This window comes from Sinocyclocheilus rhinocerous, unplaced genomic scaffold, assembly GCF_001515625.1.
Source record: "Sinocyclocheilus rhinocerous isolate Xijiao unplaced genomic scaffold, SAMN03320098_v1.1 scaffold1328, whole genome shotgun sequence".
NCBI classification, from domain to species: domain Eukaryota; kingdom Metazoa; phylum Chordata; class Actinopteri; order Cypriniformes; family Cyprinidae; genus Sinocyclocheilus; species Sinocyclocheilus rhinocerous.
Genome location: NW_015662050.1, coordinates 250,238 through 263,486, shown reverse-complemented (window position 1 = coordinate 263,486; position 13,249 = coordinate 250,238). Strand labels below are relative to the sequence as shown.

Below are 13,249 nucleotides of genomic sequence, written 5' to 3'. Positions count from 1 at the left end.
CTTTAAATGAGTATATAAAAAAAAGAAAAGCAAAAAGTCAACATTAAATGTTAATTTCTTTATGAGTCTTAAAGAACCATACATGAACAACATCATACAGGCATAATACAGTGTCATGAGGCCAAATCCCATCAAGCCTAATTTTTGATTTGTAGATGCATCAAAATGTGATTCATTTTATTCCTGTACATGTTAAATGCTCTGTGCTCAAACATCACATCTGAACTCTTGAATGATCTTAATCATTTAAAGTCATATCTCACAAACAAATCATACTCCGCCTGTAAGCTGAACATTGTCAGTTCACCTATCCTAGTTCAAGACATCCTCCTTTTTCATTTTCATTCGTGAGGCTGGTACTTCCATTTCTGCGGAGAGAAAGCATTCGGACTCAAACTGAGACACGAGACGAGGATGTGATTTTGAAAAGATTCATCCACTCAAAAGCTCTCTGATGTCCAATCATTTGATAATTAGAGTCACTCAAAGTAAAGTGTTGCTTCGGCGTCTGCTCACAGTGACCATGCTTGGCTTATATTTGGCTTTGATACAGTCCAGAAAGCTTCTTAAGAAGATTACCTGTCAAACCGACTTCACTGAGGAGCAGAGAGGACATTTTCCCCAATGTGGTCATGAGCAGCCAACATCCAGCACCATTATGCAAAGAAATGTCATGTAATGTGGGTTCAGGGCCAGGCTTGAATGGTTAATGTAATGATGAAGATGACGATGATGGTGGTAGTGGTTCATCAAATGACAAATTATATGCATGGCTCTATTAATCTTCTGCATTAGGAATTTTTCCTCTGATCCATCCATTAGTATTCAGGTGCAAAAGCATTTCTTGGCACTGGCGTTTGGTTTGTGTTTTATGATTTCTGCTGTTCGGCTACAGCTAGTTTTCAACTAGTTCCAATTTTTCAATTTTAACTCTATAGAATGGTAGTATATCTCATCTCTTTTGTTTGTGTTTTTCATGAGCTCTCACTATGTGAAAGTTAACGTATATATCTTTATCTCTTGCCCCACTTCTGGTCCCCTTTTTCATCCTGTCATAGTCACAGCCATGGTCATATGTGTTACGCTGCCACAGAGAGAAAACATTCAGAGTGAGTTATGAATGAAAAAATTAGCATTGGACCTACTGCACAACATTAGTGTTAAGGGACTTTCATTAGTAGCAGTTAAGCAAAGACATGACACCACTGTCCAATACAATATAATATTATAATAGAAAATATAAAATGCTGAATTTCTCTAAACTATATTGTGTAATGTAAAAATTGATTCAGGAGAGAGAGATTGGAAATGGATATGTGTGGTATATTTGCTTTGTGTTTTTGAAGTGGATATATGGAATATAGACACAATTATTATTAATGATGCATCATGTTAATACCAACAATGAAATATAGCTGGAATATTCAGTAGGTTGAATTTCATGAAATATGTCCAGGTCGTTTTCGGTTATTATTATTATTATTAACTAAAACTAAAACCTTAAATAAAAAAAAAAGAATACATAAATTAATAAATATGAATGAATGAATTAATAAAATAAATATATAAATGAACAAATAAAATATAAATATGAGATGGAAAATTGTAATTGAAATAAAATAAGTTGAAGTTGAAGTACTAAAATAAATTACTAAAACTGAAATTACAGTAAATTAAAACATGAATTAAAAAAATAAAACTAAATATAAATATATTTAAAATAATAATATTATTATTATAGTACAGTATTGTAAGAATATGATATCTAAAATATATTTAAATATTTTTAAAATGTATACATATAAAATAAAAATAATGAAAGTTATTAGAATATGATATAATACTGTTAATATACTAATATTGATGTTAAAAAATATAATTGTTATAAATTGCATAATTGTACATGCGTATTAATATTTCATTGTAGTATTTATTGTACTGAATTTCATTTGTTGATATTAATAAATACAATTTCAGTATGGACCAGATTATTCATTACTGTCTTATTATAGTATTAAAAAGAGGGTTTTTAATCACACTACAATTTTGGAGGAGTAATGAAGTAATGCAAGCAAAGTAAGTCACCGTGCACCAAAAAAAATAAAAAATTGAACACTCAATTCTGTGGTGAAATATGGTCATGGACATTTCACACAGCAACAATACATGCTCAGCTGTGCGGAGCAAAACTGATTGACATATTTACCTGTCTTTTGGCAGGGTGCAGTTTGATTCTGTACTCCTCTCTCTTCCTTTTCATCCTGTGAAAACCAGTTTAGAAACTGAGTGACAGTTTACTCTATATGACAGACATTAAAGGCCGCTTAATCATTTTATTAAGGAGCAGGAAAGCAAACACTGCAGTATAGAGAGAACCTCGCGTCACTGCAAAATAACAAACTGCACACTCAGTATAAAACGTAGTGAGGCTGGCAGCGAGTGTGTTGGACATATGGTGAAGACGAGGAGGGGATGGGATTTCACAGCCAATTATCTGAGAGACCTCTTAACAGACAAACCAGATGCTTATAACTTCATACCTAATGAAAGCTATGGGAAATGCATTGTCCTTCAACCGTCAATCCAAATTCAGTCACAAGAAGCACAGAACACAAGTCTGCGCTGTTATACTAGCAATTAATCTGTCCGTACTTCCTGTTTTTAGTTATGTTAGCCCTCACGATTTCCACATAAAAATTGGGAAGAAAATCATGCTTTTTGCTGTTTATCACCTGCTCGAGCACATCCTATAACAACAAGACATCCTTACTCAAGTACTCAAGATGATTTGAACCTCAAGTGTAAAAACTACGGTGGCCCAGTAGTGCACAACACAACGAAATCTCTACAACACTACAAAATTGCCAAAACACAGCAAAATCACCACAACACAACACAACACATAGGACTAATTTTGTTGTGTTGTGCTAATTTAATTGGGTTGCGGCTGGTTTCCGTTGCGTTGTGCTAATTTCGTTGTGTTGTGCTTATTTCTTTGAGTTGTGGCTTGTTTCCATTGTGTTGTGCTAATTTCGCTGTTGTGGCTTGTTTCCGTTGTGTTGTGCCAATTTCGTTGTGTTGCGGCTTGTTTTTGTTGAGTTGTGCCAATTTCGTTGTGTTGCGGCTTGTTTCTGTTGTGTTGTGCCAATTTCGTTATGTTGTGACTTGTTTTTGTTGAGTTGTGCCAATTTCGTTGTGTTGCGGCTTGTTTCTGTTGTGTTGTGCCAATTTTGTTGTGTTGCGAGTTGTTTCTGTTGTGTTGTGCCAATTTCGTTATGTTGTGACTTGTTTTTGTTGAGTTGTGCCAATTTCGTTGTGTTGCGGCTTGTTTCTGTTGTGTTGTGCCAATTTCGTTATGTTGTGACTTGTTTTTGTTGAGTTGTGCCAATTTCGTTATGTTGCGACTTGTTTTTGTTGTATTGTGCCAATTTCGTTGTGTTGAGGTTTGTTTCTGTTGTGTTGTGCCAATTTCGTTGTGTTGCGAGTTGTTTTTATTGTGTTGTGCCAATTTCGTTGTGTTGCGGCTTGTTTTTGTTGTGTTGTGCCAATTTCGTTGTGTTGTGTTGTGCTAATTTCGCTGTTGTGCTTATTTCGCTGTTGTGGCTTTTTTTCACTGTGTTGTGTACTACTGAGCCACTGTAAAAAAAAACTGCTGGGCATTTATGAATAATACAGTAATATGACACACCTGTTTAGCCACGTCAGGAATAAAATCATCAGAAGAGCGACACCAACCAGCCCTCCTCCAATATATACATACAGCATGTGATGAAGACTCCTAAAATCTGAAATAATTAAGGGATAAACAGGCATTAAACTTCAGCTAAATGAAATATTTAATACTCCAAAATTAATGAAACATTTATGGCGTAAAAATTGTTGTATTTGCAAAGTCTTCGCAAAGGGGGTAAACATGCTTATTACATGATATTACATGGCATTAACATTTTTCACGACTTTCAATTTTATATTTTGTGTTGAAAAAAAAATGGTAAAAGAAAATTTTAGTATGGCAGTGGTTCTCAACCAAGGGCCCGGGGTCCACTAGGGGGCATCAATGACTTGTTCTTGTTGTTTTTTATAAAATGCAAATCAAGCTAAAACAAATCAAAATGAAAATATTTCTTATTTTAATTCACCCCCCCAAATTATTTGGGGAAATGTGGACAAAAGAACATGTGAATCAGAGATGTCCAAACCAGGATCTGTGGGCCAAAGTTGGTCCGTGATGACCTTTGGTTTGGCCCACCAAACCAAAAATAGCAACAAAAATTATGCCATGCATAATGACTTTTTGGTCCTTTGTAGAGAACAGTTTGGGCGCCTCTGCTGTAAATAAACAGATAGTTCAGCCCTTGTCCTACCTTGAGCAGGTAGAGTGGACAGCAGGATTGTGGTGGACCGGACACCGGCATCTGTGCTGAAGTTGCAGCGGTAGAGTCCTCCATCTTCTTTGACAATGTTGGTGAGGTGCAGACTGACCTCCATAGCATCACTACAGTTCAGTCGTCCTCTACTGTTGAACTCACTCAGCTCCACGCCATCTTCTAGCATCTGACATGTTGCTATAATATTACTACCGCCCACCTCGGTGTCCAGTTTCTCAATGCTTACTTGGTAAACCTCACCGTTGTGGACAAGGTCACACTTAATGGTCAGGTTGTCGTTCTCTGCGGCCACCAAATTAGTGTCCGGTTGAATAGAGAAGGTGGGGGTGATTGCTAGACAAAAAAAGGAGTATAAGTCTTTATGATCTAGAATAAGAGTATGAACCTAGTTAGCAATTTTTACTGTATACTTTGAAATCACAATTCAGGGTTAAACCTATTGGGTCACCATGTCTTTATCTGTAATGTTGGAAAATGTAACATGGTGAAATATAATTCACCTGCTTTTTCGACAAATGTGTCTTTGGTCCATGAACCCTGAGGATAAGTCTGCAGAGAGCAATGATACTGGCCGATGTCGCCCTCAGTGACATTCATTATGGAAATGCTGCCAGACAAGGTCACACTTAATGGTCAGGTTGTCGTTCTCTGCGGCCACCAAATTAGTGTCCGGTTGAATAGAGAAGGTGGGGGTGATTGCTAGACAAAAAAAGGAGTATAAGTCTTTATGATCTAGAATAAGAGTATGAACCTAGTTAGCAATTTTTACTGTATACTTTGAAATCACAATTCAGGGTTAAACCTATTGGGTCACCATGTCTTTATCTGTAATGTTGGAAAATGTAACATGGTGAAATATAATTCACCTGCTTTTTCGACAAATGTGTCTTTGGTCCATGAACCCTGAGGATAAGTCTGCAGAGAGCAATGATACTGGCCGATGTCGCCCTCAGTGACATTCATTATGGAAATGCTGCCATCCATCGCGGTGGATTTCAGAAACGTCACTCTGCCGTCATATGATGACTCATAGTTGGAGCCATACTGAGGATGATAAACAGCTACAGGTTGTGAAAGAGACTTTTTAGTCCAAGAGACCATAATGAGCTGGCCAGTCCACGGACACAGGCAGTCCAATACCATTCCTTCCTGCAGTGTGACTTTTGATCCTGGGGCTTTCATCTGAACAGAGCCTAGAAGACCATTACGGAAGTGTGGGAAATCAGACACAGATGAAAACGGACACAAAAGAAAACAAAATCATCTAAAGATACATCATTTCAAGTCAACAGACACTGGCAGAGAACGTCAGGGTTCACGCACACCTTCTGACCAACATTTCTTTTTTTTCTGGGCATTTGCAATTGCTGGATTTTAAAATGTATTTAATATTTTTAACTCACAAAAAAAATTAATGAAATATTTTAGAAATACACTACTGTTCAAAAATGTGGGGTCTGTAAGATTAAAAAAAAGGTTTCGAAAGAAGTCTCAAACAAGGCTGCATTTATTTGAACAAAAATACAGTTAAACGGTAATATTGTGAAATATTACAATAAAAAAAAAATTCATCAGTCAAGCTGAATTGTTTAGCATCCGTTACTCCAGTCTTCAGTGGCACATTGTTCGGATATGATGATTTCAAGCTGTTCAAGAAACATTTCTTTTAATCAATCTTTAAAAGTTGTTCTACCTAATTTTTTTTTTTTTTGTGGAAACCATGATAACTTTTTGCAGGATTCTTTGATAAAAGTTCAAAATATTTAATAGAAATAGTTTGTAATAGCTAAAATAGATATACATTCTGATTTGTATCAATTAAAAATTACTATTCCATGACAAACAATTTTAAAAATTCAATATATTTCCAGGATTTATTTATTTTACCCAAGTAAAAGAAAAGGCGTATGTGCCGAAATACAATTGCTGGTGTGGTTTTTCTGTAACCATGTACATTGTTTATTGAAATTGCAGCAGAAGAACCTTATAAAGCTAAACATTAATGGTTATTAAACTGTATTTTGCACCCTTATAGAACTAAACTAACAAAAATGATGCAACCAACAACCACAAGTACAAACCAAAGTTACTTTCAATGTAACCACATATTCTCATTCCTTTTTGAAAGGATTATAACAAATCAAAAATCAGTTATTTCAGACTATTTCTTCTTTAAAATGTATGGGATCAAACTGATTTATATTCACCCTATCAGCACTGAGAGTCAATTAAATTCATATGTAAACAGGAACACTGTTTATCATGCTAAAGAACTGCCATTCATGCTTACGTCCTTTGAAATATACATAAATTAAGAACAAATAGGCTATAGTTTAAATGTTTAAAAAAAAAAAAAAAAGCAACAGTTGCTACCTTTGCTAAAAAAAATTACCTTTTAGAAAACAGAGCTGCATCATGAGTACCAAGAAGTACCAGTAATCCTTTTGTACCGCCACCATCTTGCTCCGCTGAGACAGAATGAATACAGCATTGACGAGGACTGAGGCGACCTCAGCACTTTCTGTGTTCAGCTGCAAGACTCTGCAATCACATCCTCAACCAGCAGATAAACACTGTTAGAGAGGAGGTGTTAAGTTCACCAAACGAGAATTCTACCCCACATTGTTTTGTTTTTTTTGTTCACCTGAAACTGAAAGAGCGGACTTGAAACCAATCTCTGAATTCCCCTATGATAAAATAAAAAGAATACAAAGGAAAGGAAAAATCATGACCTTATGTAATTCATCCAGAAAGTGCCAGTACACCCAAAAATAATTTTTTTTTACAGTGCATTTGATAATTTTTTACAGTTGAAGAATGGAGAGGCGTCTACTGTAAAACCAGCTCATTTATTGATTTGCTACAAAACAAAACAAATATACAAAAACTCAGAATGAAATATTCCATATTGTACCAAAACATAAATAAACATTGACATTATTAGGTGACTTTCATGATCTCAGAGAGGCACTTAGGAGCTGAAGATGTGTGTGAGATTTCTCAGGCACTTCAGAAGATAGACATTCAGGGGTTTGTCACTTGTCTGCTCTTCATCTGTATGAACAAACAAACAGACAGACAATTACCTCAAATTCTCAGGAAAGATCCATTCCTGATGCATCTACTGCTGTAGTATCATCAGAGAGTAAAAATGAGAGGCTCTACAGTGATCAAACTGAATATATTCCCACCTTTCCTGGCAGACATGTATGCCTCTTCAACTTTCAGTCTGATGGAAGGACACTTCAAAGTGGCCTTTGCCTTTGTAAGAGGAGATATGCAGGATGAGAAGATAAAGGGTGAGACTAATCGCGCATGTGCGAGATGCCAGACTCGCATGTAATTTGTGTTTATAAAATGATCATGAATCCTACGTCGATGCCAAAGAACTATTGATTGACACTAGTAGTACTATTCAATATTTTTTCCCAATATTTCATTATTCAAGTTGTCATAATGTCATTATATAATAACAAGATGCCATTGAATAAAAGACGTTACCTTCTGATTGTTGTGCAACAGAGCCCAAAGCGCAGAAGCTCCTATGGTACGTATTTCTGATGAGCTACTGCCCAAACAAGATATTAGCAGCTCAACAGCTTTATCTGAAATATATAATATTTAGATAAAATGTAATATTTATGCGTCTATGTATTTATATGTAACACTTAGAAAAACTATCTCTCACCTCTCTCTCACACACACAAAAATGACATGTACATTTTTTGTTGTTGTTGACGGGGTTTTTTGGGGGGGGTGTATATCAGCCATGCCAATTAATCAAACGAAATTTGGCTATTTTGTTAAAGGGATAGTTCACCAAAAAAAAAAAAAAATTGTCATTAATTACTCACCCTCATGTCGTTCCAAACATGTAAGACCTTCGTTCATCTTCAGAACACAAATTAAGATATTTTTGATGAAATCGAGAGCTTTCTGACTCTGCATAGACTGCAACGCAACTGAAAAGTTCAAGGCCCAGAAAGGTAGTAAGGACATCATTAAAATAGTCATCAGTGGTTCAACCGTTATGTAATGAAGCTACGGGAATACTTTTTGTGCACAAAGAAAGAAAAAAACACTTTATTCAACAATTTCTTCTCTTCCATGTCAGTCTCCGCCATGCTTTCACAACAGTACCATGACGCATATGTTCTGTGCGCACAAAAAGAATTCTCATAGCTACTTAAAATTACGGTTGAACCACTGATGTCACATGGACTATTTTAACAATGTCCTTACTACCTTTCTGGGCAAAAATATCTTAATTTGTGTTCTGAAGATGAACAAAGGTTTTATAGGTTTGAAACGACATGAGCGTGAGTAATTAATGGCAAATTTCATTTTCTGGGTGAACTATCCCTTTAACCATGCCCACTGAGCCTTATTAGATATTGGCATCATCCACTCAAAGGGGAACATGTTGGTCAACCATTAACATGTAAAACCCTGTAAATCCAGCGCTCATACCATTGGCTAAAACTTTGGGCTTGTTAGCGGAGCAGAAGCAGATGTTGTGGAGAATGAGCAGGATGGTGGGTTTAGAGCTGGAGTGTTTGGACTGGGCCAGTCCGACCAGCAGCTCCAAAGCCCCTCGGAGCCTGAGGATCATCTGCTGTCCGTCCTCCCCAAACGACATGTTCAGCAGCAGCTTGAGCCAGAGGAACATAGGCTCCGCCGCCGGACTGCCGCTTCGACCACCTGCCTTAGGCATAGGGAGAGACAGGAAGTGCTGCAGGAAGTTACTCTAGGGAAAACAGCAAGAAAGAAGGTTTTGTTAACACTTCTCTATGAAACAAAAAAGCGGATATGCAACCTATATATATCTATATATATATATATATATTTTTTTTAATAAATGCTGTTCTTTAGAAAATTATATTTATTAAAGAATCCAGAAAAATAATTTACCACAAAAATATTAAGCAGCACAATTGAACAATGATAATAATAAATGTTTCTTGAGCAGTCGGAGCCTGAGGATCATCTGCTGTCCGTCCTCCCCAAACGACATGTTCAGCAGCAGCTTGAGCCAGAGGAACATAGGCTCCGCCGCCGGACTGCCGCTTCGACCACCTGCCTTAGGCATGGGGAGAGACAGGAAGTGCTGCAGGAAGTTACTCTAGGGAAAACAGCAAGAAAGAAGGTTTTGTTAACACTTCTCTATGAAACAAAAAAGCGGATATGCAACCAAATGAGTCATAAAAGGTTTTCTTGCTGGAGAGCAGAATTATTTAGCTATATTTACTTTATATTTATAGCCTGAAGTGTCTCACAAGGTTATATTTATTCCTCCCCTGAATTATTTTTTGCTTTAAACATAACCAGTGAGTTACCTTCAGCAGTACCCCTCTACAGTCCCTTGAGATGGCCAAGTTGGCCAGCAGTGAGAAAGCCAGACTGTGGATGCTGCTGTTGTCAGGGGCAACCTGGGAGGCCAGTTTCATCACCCCATGCATCAGTGAATTTGTGACCGCAGTCTTAGGAAGAACAGCCGGAGTAATGACTGCTGAAAATTCAGCTTTGCATCACAGGAATAAAGTATTATACAATATAGCAAAATAGAAAACAGCTATTTTAAATAGAAATATTTCACAATATTATAGCTTTTACTGTGTTTTTGATCAAATGAATGCAGTCTTGGTGAACATTAGTGACTATTTTATTTTTACGAAAACCTGGGAGGCCAGTTTCATCACCCCATGCATCAGTGAATTTGTGACCGCAGTCTTAGGAAGAACAGCCTGAACTGAGCCAGAGCTACCACTGCTGCTGCTACTACATAAAGCACTGCATGCTGGAAGAGAACAAAAGAGAGACCTTGAGAGAGAGAGAACTTGATTATGGAAAAAAACTAGAACGTATACAAAGAGTTGCAAGAAACTAAGCAACTGTATATCAGAAAGATAAAATCACAGTGTTAAGAAAACAAAACTGTTAATCAGTGTTTCTTATCTGTGAAGGGCACCTTCCCAAACCCTGAAATGGAGCCAAACACCTTGCATAACAAAACAATTGTAGCTTTAAACAAACATTTCACTCATTATTAATATACTAGTAATTATTAATAAATACTATATACACATACACTGAATATGTATACATACCACGGAAAAAGTCAGGGGTCTTACGAAAATCTTACAGATTTCAAACTTATGAATGGTTCTTTCTTTTTTCCCCGTGGTGCTGCAAAAGTGCTACAGGAAACATTGCCAGCGATATAAAACCACACAAGCCTTTTCTTTTTGCTAATCTATTCATCTTGTCTCAAAATATCACTGCACAGTTGTGTAACAATGAGCGTGGAAACTCAATGGAAACAGAATTGTTCCACTGTGTTTAACTCAATTAAAAAAAACATTTCCTCCTGGTCTAACAATGCTGCATTTAGGCAAGTGTCAAAACCACTAAATGTCTTACTTCTGGGTAAGCGGACAGACGCATTTTGAAGAACAGCAAGACTGCAGGTGAATCATTTAACATGATGCTGGATTATTGAGAGACCTCAGCAGGGTTTTGCTTGCCGAAGAAATCCAATATTAATCGGCCAGATGAAAGAATGAGGGTTGTGTGTTGCAAGTTAATGAATTATATAATAAAAGTGACACAGGACAGAATATGATGGTGAGGAAAATGTGCTGGAGGGCTGATTCCATAATTGAAGAACCAGATTCATGAACTTTCAACATCACCTGCTGTTAACACCGACCTTGAGGAACACCACACATGACAGTATGCTATTGTAGCCTAGTGCTGTTAAACCATAGTGACAGCCCAAATGTACACACAGGCGCAAAAACACAAATGCGCACCCACACACACACACAGACGTATATGTACAGACTGACATTCACCCATGCGCTGCTGGCTCTTCACAGGTGTGAAGCCACATCCTGTCTCAAAGCACAGCTTTCCATGAGCTCAGATATGATACAGAGCAATCATTGTGTTCAAGTAAACACACTCACCAGCAGACACTTTCATGTACAACACTCTCTCTCTCACACACACACAGAAACACGTGCAAATGCTTTCATGTTTAACCGTCTCCCTCAAACAAACGCACACACACAAAGCAGTTCGTCCAGAGAACATTCAGATTTTTTTAGACTTTTTCTGTAATATTTATAAGAAAGGGATGTCTTGGATTTCAAAAACCTATTAGATAATTAGATCAATTTCACTTCAAGTCACCATGAAATCAAAATGTATGATTTTATTTATTAAATACTGCAGTGTTTATTATTTATTTATTTTTGCACAGTATTTTTTTTTAAATTCATGTGCACTGGTGCGAGGGCAGGACAAAAATTCCTCCCCTCCAGCAACCTGTCACTCACTGGAGGTCGCGGCAAATGACAACAAACCAATAATTTCCCGATAGACAAAATCAAATCACACCCTACATTTTTTCTCATTCGAGAAGCAAGGAAGGAAAGATGATCACAGCTTGCGTTTCGACTTTGAGAAGCAATAAAAATGATTATTTTAAATGTTTTTGTTTGCTACTTTTGAATGTTTGGAAACGGCAAGATGTTTCCAGTATTACCACGATAGAAAGTGCATCGCCGTTTGCTCCGTAGTTGCAGAGCAGTCAGAGTAGCCATGATGACCCCTGTCCACCAGCAAAAGCACCAGCAATGGGCACATGGCCATCAGAAATGCTCTGATAAGTACAACCTACTTAAAGATTGTTGCAGACTTCATGGCAACAGTGATCCCTAATGACAATGGCCTCTTTCAGCAGGATAATGCACCTTAAAACACTGCAGAAATAGTTCAGGAATGGTTTGAGGAACATGACAAAGATTTTAAGGTGTTGCCTTGGCCTCCAGCTTGCCCACATCTCAATCCGATTGAGCATCTATGGGATGTGCTCGACAAACATATCAGATCCATGGAGACCTATAGGATCTGCTGCTTGGTGCCAGATACCACAGGACACATTCAGAGGTCTTGTAGAGTCCATGCCTTGGCGCACCAGAGCTGTTTTAAGGGGGACCTACACAATATTAGGCAGGTGGTTTTAAAGGGATAGTTCACCCAAAAATAAAAAAATTTGGTTATTAATTACTCACCCTTATGTCGTTCTAAACCCGTAAGACCTTTGTTTATCTTTGGAACCCAAATTAAAGTGCCCCTATTATGTGCCCCTGTTATGAAAGGTTCATTTTTGGTTTTGGGGGTGTTGTCCCCAACAACAGGTTGACATGCATGCAAGGTCAAAAAACTACTGCTGTCAATCTATTAAAAAAAATTAACTAATTAATCGCATTTTTTTCTGAAATTAATCGCGATTAATCCCACCTAACATTAAAGTTTTTAAATATACTTTTATATTGCAATAATTTCACATTCAATCTAATTAATGTCAAATTAATGTACAAACAACATAAAGACAGTATATTTTTAATATTTGTTTAATGGCATCTTTTTTATGATGGCCAGTATCACTGATACCAATTAATACTGATTTCCCTATAAAAAATCCCCCCTAATATTTAACCATTGACTATAGCCATTCAACATTACATTATAATTAAGAGCTATCAATTTTAACATTTATTAGACTTTAAAACTAACTTCTAATTTAAGTGAACTTAAAACAATCTTCACATAAACCCCTTTATAATAAATGTCATATTTAGCTAGGCTACCTGTGCCCCTCAGCAGAAATATACAGCAATTGAATAAAGTTATCAAACACTAAATTCTAAATTAAATATAGATGAATCCTTAAAACTATAAAAGTTATTTTTTCCTCTTTTTTTCTTTGTCCTTTGATTAATAGACATCACAGCAGCTGGCTATTAGGTTGTTTTGGCTGCTATTTCTTTAAGAGCTGCCGCTGCTGAACGTGA

General features: G+C 36.8%; 2 protein-coding genes across 2 annotated transcripts in view; both read right to left on the bottom strand.

Moving 5' to 3' along the window:
- Window positions 1-374: 374 nt before the first annotated feature.
- LOC107727393 (CD226 antigen-like) lies at window positions 375-6,880 on the bottom strand. The gene is made up of 6 exons (XM_016537254.1): window positions 6,781-6,880; window positions 5,255-5,581; window positions 4,365-4,721; window positions 3,689-3,785; window positions 2,207-2,261; window positions 375-1,084 (listed from the first exon to the last, which is right to left on the bottom strand). Exons 1-6 carry the CDS (start codon window positions 6,845-6,847, stop codon window positions 953-955), a joined length of 1,035 nt encoding a protein of 344 aa, XP_016392740.1. The 5' UTR covers window positions 6,848-6,880; the 3' UTR covers window positions 375-952.
- A 284-nt stretch (window positions 6,881-7,164) lies between these two features.
- rttn (rotatin) overlaps window positions 7,165-13,249 on the bottom strand; it is a 73,258-nt gene continuing 67,173 nt past the window's right edge. The window contains exons 44-49 of the mRNA XM_016537252.1: window positions 10,067-10,185; window positions 9,725-9,817; window positions 8,859-9,135; window positions 7,890-7,993; window positions 7,580-7,649; window positions 7,165-7,442 (exon numbers count right to left, since the gene is read on the bottom strand). Coding sequence (XP_016392738.1) covers window positions 7,360-7,442; window positions 7,580-7,649; window positions 7,890-7,993; window positions 8,859-9,135; window positions 9,725-9,817; window positions 10,067-10,185 — 746 coding nt within the window. The 3' untranslated portion in view covers window positions 7,165-7,359. The remainder of the gene's footprint in view (window positions 7,443-7,579; window positions 7,650-7,889; window positions 7,994-8,858; window positions 9,136-9,724; window positions 9,818-10,066; window positions 10,186-13,249) is intronic.